This window comes from Myripristis murdjan, chromosome 7 (genome assembly GCF_902150065.1).
Source record: "Myripristis murdjan chromosome 7, fMyrMur1.1, whole genome shotgun sequence".
NCBI lineage: Eukaryota > Metazoa > Chordata > Actinopteri > Holocentriformes > Holocentridae > Myripristis > Myripristis murdjan.
Genome location: NC_043986.1, coordinates 16,760,054 through 16,781,389, shown reverse-complemented (window position 1 = coordinate 16,781,389; position 21,336 = coordinate 16,760,054). Strand labels below are relative to the sequence as shown.

Below are 21,336 nucleotides of genomic sequence, written 5' to 3'. Positions count from 1 at the left end.
GAGATTACTGTAGAAAAAGAAAAAGAAAAAGAAAAAAAAGAAAATGGAGTGCAGGTAGAAAATAGCTGCAACTATCCTTTAAAAATCTATGGACTGTTAAAAGTTGCGAGTACTCAATTAAGCCTGGAAGTGCAGAAAAAGTGTATATATGTGAAAATATAATATAATTACAGTGATGTGTGCAGGAAAGATCATTGTTTTCATTTTCAGACTTCTCAGACTGCTCAAGATTGACTTATTTTTATACTCATGTTGTTTTGATTCAAAGTTTGGCCTTCCTTTTTCCAGCTTCTGAACTTTCTGCTCTGGAGCTGTCCCCTTTTCCTTCACTGTTGTTCAACCTGCTGTTGTTCGGCAGGCTCAGCTTCATCTTCACCTCAATCCTCTGGCTGCAAACATCATACAAACGTGTTAGCATCAACCAGAGCTGTGTAGATTGAACGGAATTTGAGTCATGAACACAACTTGACTTTACTGAAAGACATATTGGGTTGCTGTAAATCCCCATCCAAAGGCGGGATGCGCAAGGAATTCTAGGCTCCAGACAAAACGCATCACTGCCCCTTTCCCGCCCCTGTTCTGATGTATCTTCTTTAGTGCAGCAGCCAGTTGCCATTCTTTTAATACCAGTTATTTATTTTTTGCAAGTGACATTGTGCCAGCACTGTACAGAAACATAATGCAATACAAGTCAGACAAGACAAACAACAAATTTTGTACTTTAACATGTAAGTTGTAGCACTGGCTTATTTGGATGCAAGAGATTCCTGAATGTCTTTTTCTTGCCTTTCAGAGTTTCTGTACTATGCACATATTGTATCTACATACAGTGTTTTATGGCTCCTTATGTGGTCAGTCAGCAGTCAAGAAATTACAGAAAAGGAAACAGGATATGATGGAAAAAATTTTTTGAAAGAGTTTTTGAGTATTCTGTTAATAGGTTAAATTATTCTAATATATTTTGTCAAAGACTTGTTTTACCATACTCTTAAGCCATATTTCAAATTAAACACTAGGCTTTATAGTATGTAGATGTTTGGATGGCTGAACTGGGGATGCTGAGGCTGAGGATATTGCACAGGACCCTCAACCAGAAGGATGTAAAAGAAACCTCCTTTCCTGCTACCAACAGCACTTCTGGTAAATTTGAGAATTTAATATATTTTAGCATCTATTACCTGAAGTAATGGGAAATTTCTGGCGCACCACTGATTAAATATCTCCTTGGCGCTCTCCAGGCTCTCATCATTAGGCTCACCCTTCCAGTAGACCCTGAGGAACGTCTCATTAAAATCCGCTGGGAGGAGCTTGGACACCTGACAGGAGAGACAGCAACATAACATCCATTTTAAGGCATAAACTGAAGACTAATGTGAGGAAGAAGAGCATTAAATCTACCAATCAGGGGCAGTGACAAACAGCGAAAAGAAACGTTGGACAAGTATCTGCATTCATTCATGCACATGCATGCACAGGCCTCAGTGTGGGTGAGTGAAAGTAAAAAAAAAAAAATAATAACAATAATAATAATATCTAATATTTTATGGAAGTTTTAGGAGGAATCCTATAACAATTGTAGAGTAACCTTTTTCTAAGATTTAGTATATGAAAAATCCTTTTTTTTAAATTTAAAATATAGTGGCATCATGCACGAAACTGGCATTTAAAGGGTTAAAATTCTGAATGAACATTTGGTAGTTATGACCAAGACTGATGTTAAGTAAAATATGAGCTCAGTAAAGTGAAAAATATTAAAATGTGACATTAATATCACAGTTATAGAAGGAGGACTTTGTCCTTTAAATTCAGATTCAGACTCAGATTCAGAGAGTTTTACTGTATGTCGTAACAGAAAATTTTCTTCAACGTGGCTCAGCATATAGAACAGTAGACAATACACTGACTAGGAACAGTCATGCAAAACAGATTTCTGAAAGCACACACAGTGCGTATAGATTCTTAAAAGCAAATATAAAATGAAAACTAGAAAAATAAACAAAGTAAAAGATCTGGATATGTGTAAAGTGACCTGGTGCGTCAGAGTTATTTTGTCCATTGTTCATTGTTTATTTAATATGTTTATGGTTGTGGGAATGTTCTTCTTGGATAATAGGACTTTATATCAGCGGCCTGATGGCAGGAGTTGGAAGGACTTGTGAGGGGGGTTGGTGGGATCCTGTGCAAAGAGGTTGGCTTTCCTTTTAACTGCTTGGGTATGGAGTGCTGATAACTGATTTTGAGTTTTGCCAGTTATTTTATGTGCTTGACTGATGACAAGACAAGACAACAACAACTCCAGAATACGTTTTTTAAAAATCTGGCTCTGCAAAAAAATAAAGACACATCAAAATTTATGTTCTTGCTAATCACTGACATATACAAGACTTAAATCACCCAAAAAGAAATCCATTTTGCATTTAGTGGTTAACATGGCACAAGGGTTAAGTGCAAAAGTGTCAAATGTGTAAATATACTGTATTAATAACTGCAAAGTAGTAGTTGAGTGTTTAATGGGAACAATGAGGACCATCATCACCATATGATTTAAGTATTTGGTTATTGCTTTAGCTCTTACCTGTTCCTTGCTTATCCTGTATGGTTCGTCAAGGTTCCTCTTGCTGTAGAAATACACTTTATCAATGGGATCCTTATCCTTCATCCCATAATCCAGAGTAACAACCTAAAAGATGATGGGTATAGAGTCTTTTAGCCCCACAGTAGGTCATAGAGGGAAGTGTCTACAAACAAAGTAGATTCAATACATCTGTTATTCTAAACAGTGAATTACCTGTTTACTAGAAATTAGTAAATGGATTTGATAATTTTATTAGATTAAATACTAACATCGAGTATGAAATCCTGGAGGTGTGTCTGAGTTTTTTTGTCTTCTTCCCACTTGTTTTTGATTTCCCTCGTCTTTTCCTGCAGAGAAATAGTCCCATACATGTTAATACATACTGGTTATGGTTACAGCTGATTTTTCAGTTTTGCAGGTCTGGCATCTCACACTGCTAATGTAGTTTGCACGCAGGTAATGTTAAGAGATACATACAACATGAGCCAGTCATGCAGACACATTTAAATTGGTGCAACCATAAAAATATGTACATGTATAAGTATTTAAAGCTACAACATTTGTTTAGACATCATGTAATGATGTGTGTGAAGACGCCATGTTTGTAGATGATGTGTATAAATGTAAACACATAATATTTGATCCAATAAACTATTACAAAAGCTTAATATAAATGGTGATGATATTTGATAAATGTGTAAAACTTGGAAAGCACGTTCATGAGATGATAAACCCTGTCAATCTTGGAGACTTCATAAGGTTGCAGTGTAAATCTCAGGTTAAAATGTACAAAGGCCATTTTCCCACTACTTGCAGTCTCCTGGCTGGCACCCAGCCAGTAGGTCACCAGCGGCAGAGGGCTCAGCCAGTGCTGGCTCTACCTATGTTGGCGCTCTAGACAAAATTACTCCCTTGCGGCCTTCCATGCCTTCCATGCCTGGGCTCAACAGCTAGCTTGACACACAGTAGGTACTAAGTAATTTCATTTAATTTTCCAGTCTACTTTCTTCAGTTATCATTGCTGATTTGTAGTTAGAATAGCTAGTGTTAGTTGACAAATTGTCAATGGGTTGTTGAAAATAGAACTGAGCCAAACAAAATCCATTGCTTTGAATTTGTTTCTCAGTGTTCAAGTATGACCTCTAAACAATTTAAAAACTGCCAGTCAGCTTAAGGGGTCCGGACCACAACAAAGTTTGAAAACCCCCGCAGCAGCACATGACACTAGTAGGGTCAACGAAAACTGTATAATAATTTTGACATAAGTTCACATAATGTGCTTGCACACAGTGTTCTTACACACAAGATGATATATAGATGAATTCTGGTTGCTTTCGACTTTCATACAGAACAGCCATTTCCAGACCAAAAGTACATAAAATTTCTGATTTCAAACTTCAGACTTTTAGAATCAGATCTCAGAGATCACATTGCAATGCCAAGTTTAGTCACAGTCACAGATCAATGCATGCTGAGCATATGGACATGGCCACACCAACACAGACATAAAAAGACACAAGAACATAACTGAGTGACCACCTTGCTAGGAATCTTTCCCAAACATTTGTAGATCTGTCGACGGACAATCTTGTTGAGGATCTCTTTTGCCCCCTTTAGATTGTCGTCAGAGGAGTTGAGTATTTGATCAAACACGCTGTCTACAAGATGGACAGAGATAGAACAGAAGACAGATCAGATGAAACACACCTAAAACAACAAGAGGCCACATTTAATTAATTTCATACACTCATCCTTAAGTATCCCATGAGGGTCATCAGGTTTGCAAAACAAATGGCAATCAGGCGTGTTGACTGAGGAAGGTCAGTGGATCAAAATGTTGCTTGAATTAAAGACATTTTGCAGTGTAGATGGTGTGCGCCTGTTATTCAGGTGTGCGCCTTTTTTCTCAATTAATTACATTATTAGAGTACAGGCAGTGATGATACTGAAAGCATAAAACAGGTCAGACATAACCAGTTTGGACAATTCAGCAAATTATGAAAGATAATAATTTAGTTTTTATTAAAACTGTCACAGGTAATGCTACTGACCTGTCAGCTTGGTGTAGGAGCTCATGTCATGGATGGTTTCAGAAAGTTTGAGTCCATCAATCTTGATGTGTTCATTTGCCTCTAAAAGGGCCTCTGTGATCCTGGACAATCATGACCAAATATAATGTAGTGTTTGAGAATATTTATCATCATACCACACAATGTTATGGAAAGAGCTTGTAAAAAGATACTATATAATAACAATGCATTTTGTAAAAACTTGTAAAAAAATGGAATGCAAAATATAATTATAGCTGCTACGCAGCCATGATCGGGGCTGGGCAATTTTAGGCAATTCTGAGCAACAAGTGGAGAATAGGAAGATGAAAAGAAAAGTGGCATTCTAATGTGCATTTTGCATCAGTTGAGGCTTGAACTCACAGTTTCTGGCATGAAGGACAATGCAATGATCTCACTGAGCTAATTAGCAAGTGTCAGTTCATGTGAGGCTTCACAAATTGACTAAGCTAGTCACATGACAGCAGCCACCTATGCACGGAAAGGCAGATATCAAACCACTGTAAAAAAAAAAAAAAAATCAGTCATCAAGACAAAAATCTGAAAATATACATATTGCATCTAGACAGCATGGAGATGTTGATCATTTGTTTTTAACAATGATTGATTTGCTCCATAAGTGAAAAACTGATGCTTAACTGTAAAAAAAAAAAAGTGTACAAAGGTTTCTTCGGTATTGGGGCTACATTTTGATGAAAGTTGCAAAGCTGTAGCACATATGGTTGATTTATTATAAATTATCAAAGTTCTGAAATTTAGAGGCTTGCTGTAGCGCCACCATCAGGACTATCGGCTTGTGTTTGCAGCTGAGGAAATTTGGCATGGGACTGGACCTTTGTGCAAAATTTGGTGATTTTTCGTGAATGGGAAGTAGGACTTCCTCGGAAGAAAGAAAGAAAGAAGAAAACAAGAGCTTAGGCTGCCTGGCCCCTAATAATTTTCCTGCATTTTGTAGTAAGTAAGTAATTGGTTATGAAACAGTCTAAATTTAATACTGATGATGCCTCTATATGACCTACATAAGCAAGCAAGACCATCAGGGAGAAGACTGACTATTTCTATGTATACTTCGGTCTGGGTGAATACTCTTTTCTGATTGGCTGGCAGGTGTGCGTTAAAACTGTGTATTGCACACATAGTTTGGGTTAAGTTTAATCACCATTCTAAAGTCATCTGCTATCCAATGTGTAACCACAGCAACACTAAAAAGCACAGCCTTTTAGTGTTGTCTTTTTAGGGATCCTAGACCCTGACCATTCAAACCTTAATCTTGACCATTTCAAATAGCCATCCAATCTCTCTCCCCTGCCTTTCCTGTCACACTCTCCTGTCACTCTCGAACAAAACGGTAATGCAAAAAAAAAAAAAAAGAAAAGAAAAGAAAAAAGAAAAGAAAATCTTTAAGAAAAAAAAATCTCCCGCATTATGGAATAACAGCACTTACATGTATTCTATGATGTTGCTCACCCTGTGCTGGTAGGCTCTTTGGTGGAGAGAGAACCTTCTGTAGAACATGTCATACAGATTTTCTGCTTCCTGTTGAGGGAATTCACATCTACTTTAGCAACAACAAATACACTAAACAGACTGCGGTTTAATGAAAATGAGAGTCACATAGTTAGCACCTTGTCTCTGATGCAGATGTGTCTCAGTCCATCCACCTCACACACCCTGGTGAACATAAGGAGGCGGCGATAGTCAAAGGTCATGGGAATGCCCAGATGATGGCAGTCCCTTGAGGATACATGCAGGAATATATGAAGACAAAAAAATGAAGTCAAACTATCAAAAGGATATGGATCAATGGTCATTTTTCAGAGGCATGAATTGTTTGCCATTCCAGTCAAAAGTGAATTATACTAATTGATCAACAAGCCCAACCTGGCTAAGTAGTCCCACTTATCGACATCAATGCCACTGGTTTTGTTGGCCACGATTTCATAGAGGAAATACTTGTCCTCGCCTCTTCCCTGATGAAGACAGCATCACAACAGCATCACAAAACATAATCTGGTGAATAATGCAGAATAGCACAGCCCAGGGGCGATTCTAGGATCAGACCTTTAGGGGGGCTCAGCCCCTCATCAGAATGTGACATTCATAGAATGAAATGAATAAATCACTCATTTCATTGGATAATAGCCTAAATAACACTTTGCTATTTTTCTATATATAATATTATGAGTCACAACAATACTTTTAACAAATTACTAGTAGGTAACATGAGTCTTTACCCTGATCATTCTGATCAGGGTAAAGACCATTTAACCAACAAGTTGTACTGTCCAGTATTTTCAATCTATTGCATCATCACCTCTGTGTACCTCAAAAAATATGCCATCGCTCACTTCATCTCCCTGAACAGAAACTACAGCCAGTGTTGCCAGGAATTGTGTAGTATAGACTGAGGGTTGCCAGGTAATAATGTTAGGTATCCCTCATATCTTGTGTTTTCCCCCTCCAACTCACTTTAAAACACAGCCCACTTTTTGCACAAAACACACAAACCTGATAAGTCTACAAGTCTACTTAGGCAGCTAAATTCACTAAATGTGTTGCAACTAAGGGTGGGCAGTGTGAACTGGGAAGGAACGTGTAGAACGGTGGTGATTTTCAATTTAAAATCATTTATCATTCATCAATCATTTAATCATTTGTCTTCTGTGTTGGTGAGCTAAAGACAATTTTACACTCTGGTGGACAATAAAGTCTCTTACCCACTTTTATGCTGAAAGGACAAGAAGGAAAGCTAGGGGAATCCTGGCAGATATCTCTCATCCCCTTTATAAAAGTCTAGGCGGCGCTACAGAGTCCCTCTTGCCAAAGGTGTCTTCAAAAAGTCCTTTATCCCAAATGCCACTTGCATCCTTAACTCAAAGAAGTGACCAATGACCAATCCACAGTTAGTGACCTGAACAGCCTTGCCTCCATCCTTATTTATATATTTAGTACTATCTGTCTTCTGTGTTGGTGAGCCAAAGACAACTTTCCACCTCAGTGGATAAATAAAGTTTTATTCTATTCTATTCTATTAAGCCATCAGACAGGTTTGTAAAACCTAACCTAGAAAATTATTATTTTAGGGGTACAGAGATCAAATTTAAACTTTAAAATCACCCCTAGCATCACACATGCAAAATTGCTCTATCACCTTACCCAAGTCAGACTGTATACATTTTCAAATGCAGACATGTATTTACACACTGGTAGTATGTGGCAATGACTGACTGACATTTTCACCATCTGGGCATCCAACTATCAGCTGCTTGATGAATTCAAGGTCCTTATCCAGAAGCAGCTTGTACTCCTCCATCTCCTTCTTCAACTCATTAACTTCCACCATGTGATCAAACATCATTATAGAAGCGTCCTCATGCTGCAAGACAAACACACTTCTCAATTAATAGAAATGGGTATGCTTATAATTTCAAATCAAAACCAAAATTACCTATTAGTCAAATACCAAACAGAATAGTTTAGCTACAAATTTGTCTAACAATTCTTATTATTGTAAATCATTTAACCTGAACATTTCAATCTCTATTATGTACTCAACTGTTATATTTTGTTGTATGGTAAGTAACTATCAAAACTTTTTAAATAATTTTTAAATAATAATAATAATTATTATTATTATTATTTTTTAGTAACTTTTAATGCAGTAAGCATTACTGTCAATGACATATGACCACAGACCACAGAAACAAAATGGAAATAAATAAAAAATAATCAAAGGAAGAAAAGTGAATAATTTCTCACCCTCCATTTTTCGTCTATATCGTTTGATGAATGCTTTTCTTGCTGCAAAACAAACATACTGATACATTAATAGGAGTTGGCCAAACCAAAATGACCTACTAATCAAATACCAAAGAGTATGGCTTAGCTACAAAATTTGCTTTGGAACAAAACTGAAAGTGGCTGTGAAATCTCTGTCCCATGTACTAGACAGATCTGTGGTCTTCATGACTTTAATGACACCATATTTCACATCATGCATTCTTATCACTGTAAATCATTAGTCTGAACGTTTCAATCACTGTTTTGTCCTCAGCTGTCATGTTTTGTTCCATGGTAACTTTCAAAACTGTAATAGTTTCTCTGTTAGGCAACAACATCCTAACATTCCCAAATTTTGTTTGAACTAACTGACTGAAGGCGGAGAAAAAAGTTGTCATGCTAATGGCCTATATTCATACGTTCTGTTTGTTTGTTTGTTTGTTTGTTTTTTCATATTTTTGACTTGCTGCCTTTCAGGCTTGCCACATGAATGAACTTATGACTTATTTTGGAATTGGATTTCCATATCTTAAAGTAAATTAATGAAATTCATGGCTTTATTTGGCAAGGAAAGTCTTAATTTTGCTTTGTCTTTTCTGAGATATTTAGACAAATCATTGTGAGCATGAGAATGGTGTGCAGAAAGTAATATTTAATGTACAATACAAAGGGCACTGTCCAAAATCCAACACAAAAAATATTTCACCTCGCCTCAGGGAACTAAAATGTAACGCCAACAGCAAATCATGATGGAAATCTCAGATCTCTCTATTAAATGTTGCTGCAAACTGTGATAACTTGGGCTTGTGCCAGACTCACATTCCATCTGAGAGTAAATTTTTATGTGACAATGTGTAGCTACTCAGACAATGACTGTGAGTATGAACTGCAAAAATGAGGCACAAACAGCAGCTGCTAATTAGAATGATATTGTTATGTGCCGCCTCCCTCCTGTCTCTGGCTACGTTTACACATACACGGGTATTTTTAAAAACAGAGACATTTCCCTTCGTTTCTGCCCTTCTTTTACACGCAAACAGCGAATTCGCCTCTGAAAACGATTCTTTCTAAAAACTCCGGCCAAAGTGGAGATTTAGGAAAACTCCTGTTTTGCGTTTGCATGTAAACTGAGAAAAACGGAGAAATTTCGTTTCAGGTAGGCTAGCCGACATCACATTATGCGCCAAAAGTGCGCGCAATGTTTACATTTGGCTATGGTGATCATAGATATGATAAACGTATATTATGTCTATGATGGTGATGATCATGGATGCATTCACAGTAGCAGTCGCATTTCTGTTGGTGCAAACACTTTCCACATGTTTGCATTTACAAATACGGGTGCTTTTTTATATTGAGGAGCAGAGATGAATGAGGGCTCGGAGGTCAGCAATTTTCAAATTCTCCTCCCTCCAACACAAAGAGCCAATCCGTGTCACCGCCAGCATCGCCGGTTTTGGGTCCGACCTGGGCGGACTGCTGTCTGGTTTGGCTTCTGAATGGTTTGCATGGCTTTCTCCTTCTTCCTACACCGCCGCCCATAGGCTTGGCGTAGTTATGATGACGCTCGACGGCATATTTATGTGGGTTGATGTAAACAAAAACTTTTGAAAACGATACTGTGTGCACGATGTTATTTTGGAAAAGAGGGAATTCGTTTCTCAAAATACCCGACTCGGTGTCAACATAGCCTCAGTCAGTGTGTTTTCCCTCTGTTTTCCCCTCCCCCTGAGTTTTGCTGTTAGTCTGTCTTCCCTGTAGACTGGGCGTGGCAGGCTCATTGGAATCATCTCACTCACCTGTCTCCTCACGCACACCTGGTCCTCATCCTCCTGGGGCCTGTACCATACCAATCTCCCTACACGATTTAACCGAGCTAGTCAGCAGTACAAAATCCTCCTCCAGCCCGTTAGATGTCTTACCCACATCGCTATTGAATAAAGTTATTGGTTCCATTGGCCCTTCTCTGCTTCACATTATCAACATCTCACTGGTGTCCGGCTGCTTTCCCACTTATTTTAAACAGGCGGTTGTTCACCCACTTCTCAAAAAGCCCAACCTGGACCCTTCACTGCCTAGCAACTTTAGGCCCATTTCTAAATTACCTTTCTTATCTAAGATCCTAGAAAAAGTGATTGCAAATCAGCTAGTCACTATATTAAATAGACACAACATCCTTGACAAATTTCAATCAGGTTACCATCAGATGCACTCCACTGAAACAGCACCTCTTAGAGTGTCTAATGACATCATGATGGCCTCCGTCAGTGGCAAATCCACCATTTTAGTTCTGCTCAACCTCAGTGCTGCTTTTGATACAGTAGACCACCAGATACTGCTTGATAGGCTCAGTGACCACATAGGTATTTCCGGCAGCGCTCTTAACTGGTTTGCCTCCTACCTTACTGGGAGAAATTTCTCTGTTGCTGCTGGCCCTTACACCTCTGAGTCAGTCCCTTTGTTGTGTAGTGTCTAGTGTTGTATTTTTCCTTTGATCCTGACAGCACCGTCGATCTGAACGTACTGCATGACTGCATGACCTGTGAAATCTTCGAGTTATTTTTGACCAGGCCATGCACCTTGACAAACACATTCTGGCCCTGACCCGCACATGCTTTTTTCACCTTAGGAATATAGCAAAACTGAGTTCCATTGTATCACATGCCGAACTAGAAATGTTTATTCATGCCTTTGTGTCATCCCGTTTAGATTACTGTAACTCACTTTTTCGGTCTCAGTAAAACCTCCATTGATTGCCTCCAACTTGTGCAGAATGCCACTCAAGGCTATTAACTAAAACAGCAAAAGACCGTCATATTACTCCTGTCCTAGCATCCCTACACTGGCTTCCGGTGAGGATCCAGGATCCAGTTTAAAGTTCCGGTTTTAACTTTTAGAGCTCTGCATGGTCAGGCACTGGAGTATTTGTCCGAACTTCTTCAGGTGTATACTCCTGGCAGGACACTCAGGTCTGCTGACCACAACTTGTTGACAGTTCCCCGCACTAGACTCAGAACTCGTGGAGATCGAGCCTTTGAGTCAGCTGCACTTAGACTGTGGAACGCTCTCCCTGAGACCCTGAGAGCTGCAGCATCTGTTGTCAGTTTTAAGAAGCACCTTAAAACTTATTTGTTTGGGCAGGCATTCCTTTGACCTGACACCCGACTTGCTGTTAATGTGTTATTTTGTTTGTGTGTATGCTTACGTGCAATCATGTTTGTTGTTTGAATGCAATCATGTTTGTTGTTTGAATGCAATCGTGTTTGTTGTTTTTCCTTGTAATCCTGGAAAGCACTTTGTGAGCTTTCTCTGTGAAAAGTGCTATACAAATAAATGTTACTTACTTTCTTACATAAAGCTGGATTTCAGCTTAGCGAGGTAGCTTCAGGGTTAACCCTGGGTTTTCTGTACTATGAAGGTGGTTTACTTTTTATCAGGGTACGTTGCCGTGGTAACATACGCTGAACACCTAACCTGCTCCGGAGCAAGTTAAGTTCAGGATAAAGGCTGAATTATGCTTCCGCGTAGGAAGAGCGTACGGAGGTTGTGCGGAGCTTACGGGGGTTGTGCGACCGCCGCAGAGCCTTGCCGCGCGCCTCCCAAAAATTGTAACTACGCGGACCCTACGCAGCCCCACAAGAGCTGTGATTGGTCCGCCGAAGTACACTATTTCCGGCATTTCGTTGCAACCGGCATCACATTCCTGTTATTGTGCCGTCAGCGCCGTTTTTTTTTTTTTTTTTTTAAAACTGTTGTGTCTCGACTCGTCGGTTGTGTTTGAAAACCCGCACCTATACGACTCGTCCACTCGCCACAGAAGAGCAGCGACCATACGTCACAGGGTCTACGTTGGTGGGAGGAGAATTGCTCTGTGTGTTTGCAGAGGTATGTTGGACACACACGCGCTGCGTAGGAAATGCGTGCTTCGCACAACCCCCGTACGCTCTTCCAACGCTGAAGCATAATTCAGCCCTTAGAGGTATAAAAGAGGTATAAAAGCCCCACCTACTGACCAATCAATTCTCTTGGAAAATGGCCTGCCCATTTGATGAGACAGTGGCCAGAAGTAAAGCCTTGTACATGTTGTAGGCTATATAGCCTACAACATGTACATATACATATGCTACATGTATAAGATATAGTAAGCGTACTGACCACCTTGAAGTATGTTTTTATACTTATTTTTTATTTGCTCCCATGTTCTTTTTGCTCCACTGGGGTTGCATCTAAAATAATAAGGCTAAAATCACATGCCATAATGACAAATTTCATAAACACATAAATATATGGAACACACAAATGTTACTATAGTCAGATCTACTCGTGCCATCATGGTGGGGAAGTAATAGATAGATAGATAGATAGATAGGTATACTTTATTGATCCCAGACTGGGAAATTCACAATAATACTATAATCCCACAAATTTACACATTAACACAGTCAGTGATCTTTTGCCAGCATTCCTTGTGGCTTTTGGCCACTGTGTTGCTTTTGCCTGGATGATGGATTTATATTTAGGGCTGAACGATTTGGGAAAATAATCTAATTGCGATTTTTTTCCCCCCAATATTGCGATTGCAATTTAATATGCAATTCCCCCAGCCCCCCCCCCCCCCCCCCCCCCCCCCCCCAAAAAAAAAAAATCGTAATTTTAAATTTGACCAACACAATATTAGATACATTTTGTATACAATGTTCTTTCCCATAGGCTGAGCCAATTTGTTAGAATTAAATTAAAAGATGTATGACTTGAAATAAATGACATTTTTATTTCACTGCTCATTACAGAATACAGAAACATAAGAACAACAAATCTGTGGTTTTGCCACTGTGCATTTTAGTAATTTAAACAAAGTCACTGTAAGAAAAGGGTAGTGTAAAAAGTAAAAACACAAGGCATGCACTTTTTAAACACTGTGTGCAAATTTTACAGTCTTAAGAAAAAAAAAATTATATGTATCTTACTGCTCCCAAGTCAGTAACACACACACACGACATGATAACTTAACATTGGCAAGATGTAATGTGTGCCCAAAACACTGGAGCCTCATCCATTCATTCAGCTGTGCAGCCAGCACCATATTTGATGCGTTGTCTGTTGTGATACAGACATGTTTTTCCTCGTGGAGATCCCAGCTGTTTGGCCTCTGGCTCAACGGAGCAGTCAGAAACTGACACAAGTGAGACAAGTAAGGGGGGGGCAGTTTGATAAGTAATGTAAATTAGTTATCAAACAGACTTAACAATTCAGCTATCTGTGATAACACAGATTGAAAAATAAGCCGAAGTGATACCTCTTCTCTGAATAGACAAGCTAAGCCAGTGTGCTGCTGTTAGCCAGTGAAAATAGAGCGGAGTGGCAACTCTTCGCTTTGTTACACAATCTATGTAAAAAAAACTCATTGGATCTGCATGATTCACACAAGTCACCCAAATGGCCACAAAGAAAGCGAATTGCGCTTTTTGGCGCGCTGTTTGCATCCCTGAAAATAATTCCACACCACCGACGTGCTGTTCCTCTTCGAGACTAAAGTCTCACTTGAGTCAGTTTCTGACTGCTCCATTGAGCCAGAGGACACTGCGCAACAGATGGACAGGATGAAAAGCTGGTGCGGCTGAGAGCTCCACTCGCTGTAGCTCGCGTCTTGTGACAAACTTATAATCGCGCAAGTTGCGGTTAGGAAATCGCGTTTTATCATATCGCAATATTATCGCAAATGCAATTAATCATTCAGCCCTATTTATATTCCTCGTATTTATTTCAGATTACTGTCTGCTCCTCCGTCGTAAAGTATGCGGCTTGAGAATCAGGATTGTGGATGTCTGGTTAAGTGAAGCCAGATAACTAAGAGAAACCCCGGGTATGTTAATCCAGCTTTATGGTACAGGCCCCTGATTATCTCCACCACTCTGCAGCTCTATTTAACCCCGGTCCAGACAGCCACTCTTCGCCAGTTCGTCGTGTTTCCATGCATGGTAACGTCTTGGCTCTGTACCCGTGTTTTTGGCTACCTTGTTATTTTGTGTTTTTTGACTCTTGGCTTTTTGCTCTGCCTCCAGACTCTGCCTGCCACGTCCAGTCTCCCTGAGAAGCCCTCGTCATTTTTATTGTTTGTGTTGAGCTACCCTGTGTTCGATTAAAGAAATATATTTTTGTTACCAACTTCTGCATTGTGGGTTCAGTTCTTTTGAAGCCTTGGCTTAACACATAGGCTATAAGTAATTTGTATGCATTTCTATAAATAATGCTTTTTTTCAGATATGAACAGTAAGTTGTGGAAATCCTATTCCAAAAGACGTAATTTAAGTCTGGTAACATAGGTGATATAAACTCCTTAACATATGATCAAATAGCACTAAGTTGCATGGTGCAGTAGGCTGAATATGGGATTCAGTGTCATTTCTTGGAAAGAATATTAAGTCCACCAATCTGGAAGCCAGGGGGTTGGAAGGGGTGCAGAACAAACGTATGTTGTTGTCCATCCTTAAAAACAACTTTGGGTCGCTGCTCAAAATGTTGTTTTCTGGTCTATATCCGCTCCATTAATTTTGGAAAAGACCTGTCCTGGTGAAGCTCTCATTTTCATGACAGGGTGTGAGTTAATAAACCAGTTTTATGTTGTTTTAGCAACAAATAGAATGATCAGAGTAAAGGCTATTTAACCAACAAGTTGTACTGAATGTACAACTGGCTGCTCTCCTGATGAACCTGTTTTTTTCTGCAGGTAATACAATGAGTTGATGTATGTACGTATGTATGAGATATTGGGCTCTAGTTTCGCAGACCTGGCGAGGCGGGGGCGTAGCGCAGATGCGCTTCGCCAACTGGGTGTGGCCAGGCGGATTTTCCAAGTTTGGCACGCCGTGCTCGGTGGCGCAAGTACTCCACCGTTCCTCCTACCGGCGCAAGGGAGGAGAGAAGGCGTGGAGTGGGTTTGACACAGCCGATTCACATTTAACCAATCAAATGAGCCCCTGTCCTCGCCTTTAAAATGCGCTGCGCGAAGGCGTAATGAAAGTTTACACAGCTGATATGGAGGTCTATTGCCGCAGGCGGAGCGGAGCCCAGGAGACAGGCGCGGAGCGGAGACCGGCGAGCAGTGCGGACACGTCACCAAAACCTCACAGGCAGGCTTCCGGAGTGTCAGGCACATGAACGATGCAATAAATACCGAAAAAAACACTATTCAATGCTACGATCACAATCAGCACATACATATATCTCCATATCAACTGTCCCGTCACAGCTGATGTCAGATCAAAGGAGATTGGCACTGTTTGTGCTGATTGTGAGGTTTTGGTGATGTGCGCCAGGCAGCCAAACTTCCACTGCGCCGGCTCCGCTCCGCCTTGCGCGGAAAGTAGACGTGGTTTCAGGAGGCGAGCTTTTGGCGCACCTCGGCGAAGCCTTTTGGTACGAAACTGTCACTGCGCCAAGTTGAATCTGTCGGCACCTCCCCCCGCTGCGCCGCCACTCCCATCTCCGCGCAAGTCCGTCTGCGAAACTTGGACACTGTCCGCCTCTCCCGTTTCGCCGGTCGAAACTAGCTCTGCGCGGGGTTCGCCTCACTGCGCCACCCCGCGCTGCGCCGGGAAACTAGAGCCCATTAACTCCTACATACATATACACATGCACACATGCACAAACACACATATGCACAATCAGAAAGTTATGGAGTGCTATAAGTTGAATGATCAGTACATTTTTGGTTCTGATTCTGGTTCCCTGTACAATTTTTTTTGGTTATGGTACATTTTTTCAGCTTAAGCTTGCTGCTCAAAAAGATATTGTTTTCTCATCTGCTTTTACTTCATTTTTGGGGGGAGTAGTTTCTCACCTTCTTTACTTCAGGAATGAATTTTCCATCGAACAAATGAGAAAAAGGCCCATGTCCTGAATACAGAGGGATACAGAGGAGTTACTGATTTGATTGCGTGTAGTCATGTTTATACCTCATCAGCAGTGGTGTAGTCTAGTTTATTCTAGTGGGTATACGCGCGCGCACACATACACACACACACACACACACACACACACACACACACACACACACGAGCGCTTTCTGAAATGTTAACGTTAGCTCCAGCTGTAGTGTCCCCCGAAGCGGCACCATACAACTTCACATAGGGTTTACATAGGGTTCACATCACGCCTGACGGAAGCCCCTATGGTCAAAAAGAGCCCGCTTCGTAAAACAGAGAAGGCAACTTCATGAACGGGAAAGTGAACGTTATGTCAAAAAAAACATACTGATACGTATCTCTGCGCATTTTGAAGTGGTTATACGGAAATTCGGGACCTTTTCTAGTGGGTATACGCCGTATACCTGCGTATCACGTAGACTACACCACTGCTCATCAGAGTAGGGATGCTAACCGGTGGCCGTTTGACCGGTTGTTGACCGTTTGAACTTTAACTGAATAATCTTGTCGGTTAATTTTAAAACCGAACATGTCGTCGCTGACACAAATGCGCATGTCAAATTGTAAATACTGTAACTTCCGTAAAGTTTGCTCTATTGAAAAAATTCCTACTGTTCCTGAAACCTAAGAAGTTGTTCATGAACCCACATACAGTTTAATACGGTAAACATGGTGACGGGACGCTCTGCCGGGCTTGGATTACGTCATTACGCACAGAGCTCAGCTCAGTAGAGACAGACCGGAGAAACGAGCCAAGCTTATGGTGATCACGTAGAGTTTTGAACAAAGTATGTCATGCAAGTCTGCAAGAGTCATAAAACCACCAAGCAGACTCATCAAGGAATCTGGAGACAATATTTTTCACACCACAGTAAGCAACATGCGCAAATTACATATTTGTAGGATATCATGTAGGCCAGTGTTTCCCAAAAACTTTTTTTCTGGGGACCCATTTTTTTAAAAATGACAAACCACTGCGACCCAAATCACAATGTAGGCTTTATCTATAAATCACAAGAGCGAACTTGTACATAAAATGCCATTTCTGGCCATTTTTAGTGCCATTTCCACATCACTTCATCTTGAATAGGTAAAACAGCCATCTCAAAAAGACATAGATTGTTCTCTTGTTGGGTAGTAGTGTCTTTATCCGGGGCTCTCTTTTTGATCAGCCAAGCATCCATTGTGGCTGGCTGCGCGCGAATTACGGCGAAAATATGGCAGAAACACACTATTGGTGATCTGAGCAGAAAGTGCGAGTATGGTTTAAAAATAAATAAATAAATAAATAAAAAAATAACAACGAACTCCCTCGTGTGGCTAAAAGGTGTACTGCAGATATAGATCTTAAATAGGCTAAACTGGACATGGGAGAAATACCGTATTGATCTGAATATAAGATGACCCCGATTTTAAGACGACCCCTCTTTTTCAAGACCCTTTTTTAGAAAAATACTTTTAAATGGACATTCTGCGACACCGGCCCATACTAGCTTTAAACTCAGTGTGGGGTATGTTGAGCTCTGTGGCAACTTCAAGTGCTTTTTGCTGCATCACAGCCCTCGTAACGGGCAGTCCTTCACTACGTTTCTCATTCACAAAACCGCACACCCTCCTGTCAGTCTCGTTGAATCGACCAGTTTTTGGACCACGAAAGTCCTTCTCTGGCTGTGGGCATTTTTTAGCTCTTCTTTCTGAGACCGCCACCGTCTCACATTGCACTCAGGGCCAGGGTTAAGGGATGTTTATTTACCTTGACAGTTTCGGCAGATAACTTCAGAGAGCGTCCAGCTGGCTGCCACATTCAACCGGGTGGCGGCGCATGACGTGACCATGCATGTGCTCGTGCATGAACGCGTGCTGGAGCACACCCCTTCCAACCATGCCAGAGCGGGCGAAGTGTGCTGTATTCAAGCACGGAACATATGCAAGTACAGTACATGTGTATTTGCTTAGACCCCCAATATTAGACGAGGGCGTTTTTTCAGGGCATTTTCAATGGGAAAAATATCGTCTTATATTCAGATCAATACGGTACTACAAATTTATTTGGCGACCCAAATAAAATCTCATCCCAGTATTTGGGAAACACTGATGTAGGCTATGTACAATATTTGACTTCGGAATGAATGGTGTTCCATATTATTCTATGTCTGAATTGGTTTTGGGCCTGCTGAGGCGACATCCATGGTACAGAACAGACACGGTCGTGTTCTTGACTGTCTGTAAACTTTACAGACAGTCAAATAATATTCTCGGTTAACCGAAATAAACCGATTAATGAGGCCCGGTGGTCGACCAAGAACATTTTCTATTTTCGCCATCCCTACATCAGAGTTTGTATAAAAAACAAATGCTGAATGAAGAGTTTCACTTTGACTTTCATTCTTACTCACAAATAGCCTACATCCAGCTACAAACAGACAAAAAATGTTAAATGTGAGAATAGCAGTGTGTGTTTATCAGCTCACCAAGGTCATGGCAGAGACCAGCGATCTGCACACAAAGGATGTCTTCATCAGTGATGCCAAGGTTTGGCTGCCGGTCTCTCAGAGCTTGAAGAAACTGTCCTGCTAGGTATGCCACTCTGCATCAGCGCATACACAACAGAAAAACCTGTTGAACAGCCAACCCCTATGATCATCCTGCTGCCTGGAACTAACGTAAAAGCTTTTGATAAATCAGACACGGAAAACTATATCTGCTCTTGACAGATGGAGCTACGAAGACATAACTATGCCAAAACCAGATGCAGTTTAAGATGATGCCCTCTGGGTGCTGTTTTACAGTTCCTGAACTAAAAAGAGCAAATGAGCCTTTGGCATCATTTATCCCGGCTGCATCTAGATCAGAGGTCTCCAACCTTTTTACCTCTGAGAGCTACTTTTACTAAATGTTGGTATCCACAACTCACATTTTGTATTACATCACAAAAAATATTTAGTTCACCTGCATCTGCATTTTGTATTTCAGTATGGATTTCATTCTAGTGTATCTCACATTATTAACTGAAAACTTGAGGGCTGTCAAAACAAAACAATGCAATTACAAACACAAATATTGTTACCATTCACTTGTCATTTTGTTATCTGTCCACATACATTGTATCACTTCGCAAGAGTATTCATATGTCCAGTTGTGTGTGTCACATGTATTCAGTTTTCTGTAAATATCAACTCCCCTGGTTGTAGTTTTCAGTGGAAGTAAGGCCAAAAACTCTTCTTTCACACTGAATTGAAAACCATTTGCATCTGTTCATGTCCGATTCCAGCTGTTCAACCGCATCCGCAGACAGCGCAGACACTCTCCTTGCGACAGTATTTGCACCAAGTTGTACATCGGCAATAGCAGATAAAATTTCTGTCTTACTTTTATGGTCCCTGAATAACGTTTCAGCCACCGCGGTCATAGCCTCCTTTACAATCCCGCCATCGGTGAAACAAAACTCTGTTTCCCACTTTTCATGAAAATAATAAGTTTTCTGCCTCTTATTAGTATGGCTACCTGCCGCGGTCATGGTTGCTGCCCATCTCACCCTGACTCAGCATCAAGCTTGACAGCTGCGCAACTGTTTGATTGACAACTAATGGGCAAATAATCATTTAGTGTAAGAGGGGGCGGGACACCTTTGAATTTGATTGGATAAATGCAAGTTGGTTTTCCAAGTGACTAATCATAATTTGACTGGTCAAATTTTCAAATGTATTTAGATTCGTTAACCCTTTGGCGAGCTACTTGGAGAGCGTTTTTTTTTTTTTTTTTTTATTTACTGGACAGGTCGGTACTGAGCAGAACATTCATGTTCATTCAACACTATTGTCCACACACATATCAGTCTGAAAGCATGCACAAACATACCCAATGGAGTGTTCAAAACGGTTGTGGGATGCTCCAGGGTAGACATAGTAGGCTGCACCCAGCTGCTTGATGTTTCGTAGTCTTTGAAACTGGGGAGTGTCAATGAATTTGACAAGGAGTGGGTGTATCTCCATGTGCCCATGGATGGGATCATTAAAGACCTGGAAGAAAAGAGAACAACGGACACCTGTGATTATAAAAACTAATTTGATTTAATGATTTAAAATGTTTACATGTCCTCTGGTATACTGACATGACGAATCAAATGAAAGTATTACATGTTTTGGAAAACTGTAGTAATGTAAAATATGTGTGCAGTGTAGCAATCAGAGTAAAATATATAGCAATTTTCTTTTGCTGACGGAAGCCAGCAAAAATAGCCTCTTTCATTTACACAACCTTGAAAATTTGATCTTATAATGTGCATGTTACCTTCATTGGCTGTTGGCCGTCCATGTCAGTCGAAGAAAGGAGAGTTTGTTTGGTGTCGCGACCTCACAGCTGATCAGGGAAGATGTGCACTTCGGCTAAAGTAGGAACCCAGGAGGCTGTGAGTTTCATTTATCCTAGAAATGGGCGGGTCGATTCCCTATCACTAGTCTACCTCTGATGATGGATTGTAATAGGCCACTTTAGGGCATCACAAGTATGTATCACTGACATGGGCAGAAAAGTATTTTGAAGGCCCTCTTCACTGTGGCAACAGCACCTGGGAGGATTATTGACGCACCAAAGCAACCCACTCCCTGTAGAGGCGCAGGCAGAATCTCTACCTCTAATGCTGTCTCATATTCCACATCTCAAGATATACCATGTTTGTTTTATTGCATAAATGAATTTCATTCCGCATCTATCCCATCTGCCGGCACCTGATACAGCTGCGATGACAAAAAAAGTAGTCCACATCTACTACTTTTTTTTTTTTTTTTTTTTTTTTGTTAGTTGTGGACTTCCATGTGATTCTAAAAAATGTCGAATCAAAAAAAAAAAAAAAAAAAAGAAAGAAAGAAAAAAGAAAAAATGAGCAGAATATAGTTAATAAAAACTATAGAACCCAACAAGTTCTGCTCTTGAAAATTAAAAATTTTCCCTGAAGCTAGAACCGAAGTGCAGGTAGCTTCCGGCACAC

General features: G+C 40.5%; 1 protein-coding gene across 1 annotated transcript in view; it reads right to left on the bottom strand.

Annotated features, from left to right (window-relative positions):
- LOC115362353 (deoxynucleoside triphosphate triphosphohydrolase SAMHD1-like) overlaps positions 1–20,728 on the bottom strand; it is a 22,224-nt gene extending 1,496 nt beyond the window's left edge. The window contains exons 1-15 of the mRNA XM_030056244.1: positions 20,640–20,728; positions 20,208–20,368; positions 18,821–18,936; positions 16,265–16,320; positions 8,404–8,445; positions 7,877–8,020; positions 6,526–6,614; positions 6,270–6,378; positions 6,089–6,180; positions 4,627–4,727; positions 4,115–4,233; positions 2,845–2,922; positions 2,576–2,680; positions 1,179–1,316; positions 1–389 (exon numbers count right to left, since the gene is read on the bottom strand). The exon at positions 1–389 is cut by the window's left edge and continues 1,496 nt beyond it. Coding sequence (XP_029912104.1) covers positions 378–389; positions 1,179–1,316; positions 2,576–2,680; positions 2,845–2,922; positions 4,115–4,233; positions 4,627–4,727; positions 6,089–6,180; positions 6,270–6,378; positions 6,526–6,614; positions 7,877–8,020; positions 8,404–8,445; positions 16,265–16,320; positions 18,821–18,936; positions 20,208–20,368; positions 20,640–20,663 — 1,386 coding nt within the window. The 5' untranslated portion in view covers positions 20,664–20,728 and the 3' untranslated portion in view covers positions 1–377. The remainder of the gene's footprint in view (positions 390–1,178; positions 1,317–2,575; positions 2,681–2,844; positions 2,923–4,114; positions 4,234–4,626; positions 4,728–6,088; positions 6,181–6,269; positions 6,379–6,525; positions 6,615–7,876; positions 8,021–8,403; positions 8,446–16,264; positions 16,321–18,820; positions 18,937–20,207; positions 20,369–20,639) is intronic.
- Positions 20,729–21,336: the final 608 nt, after the last annotated feature.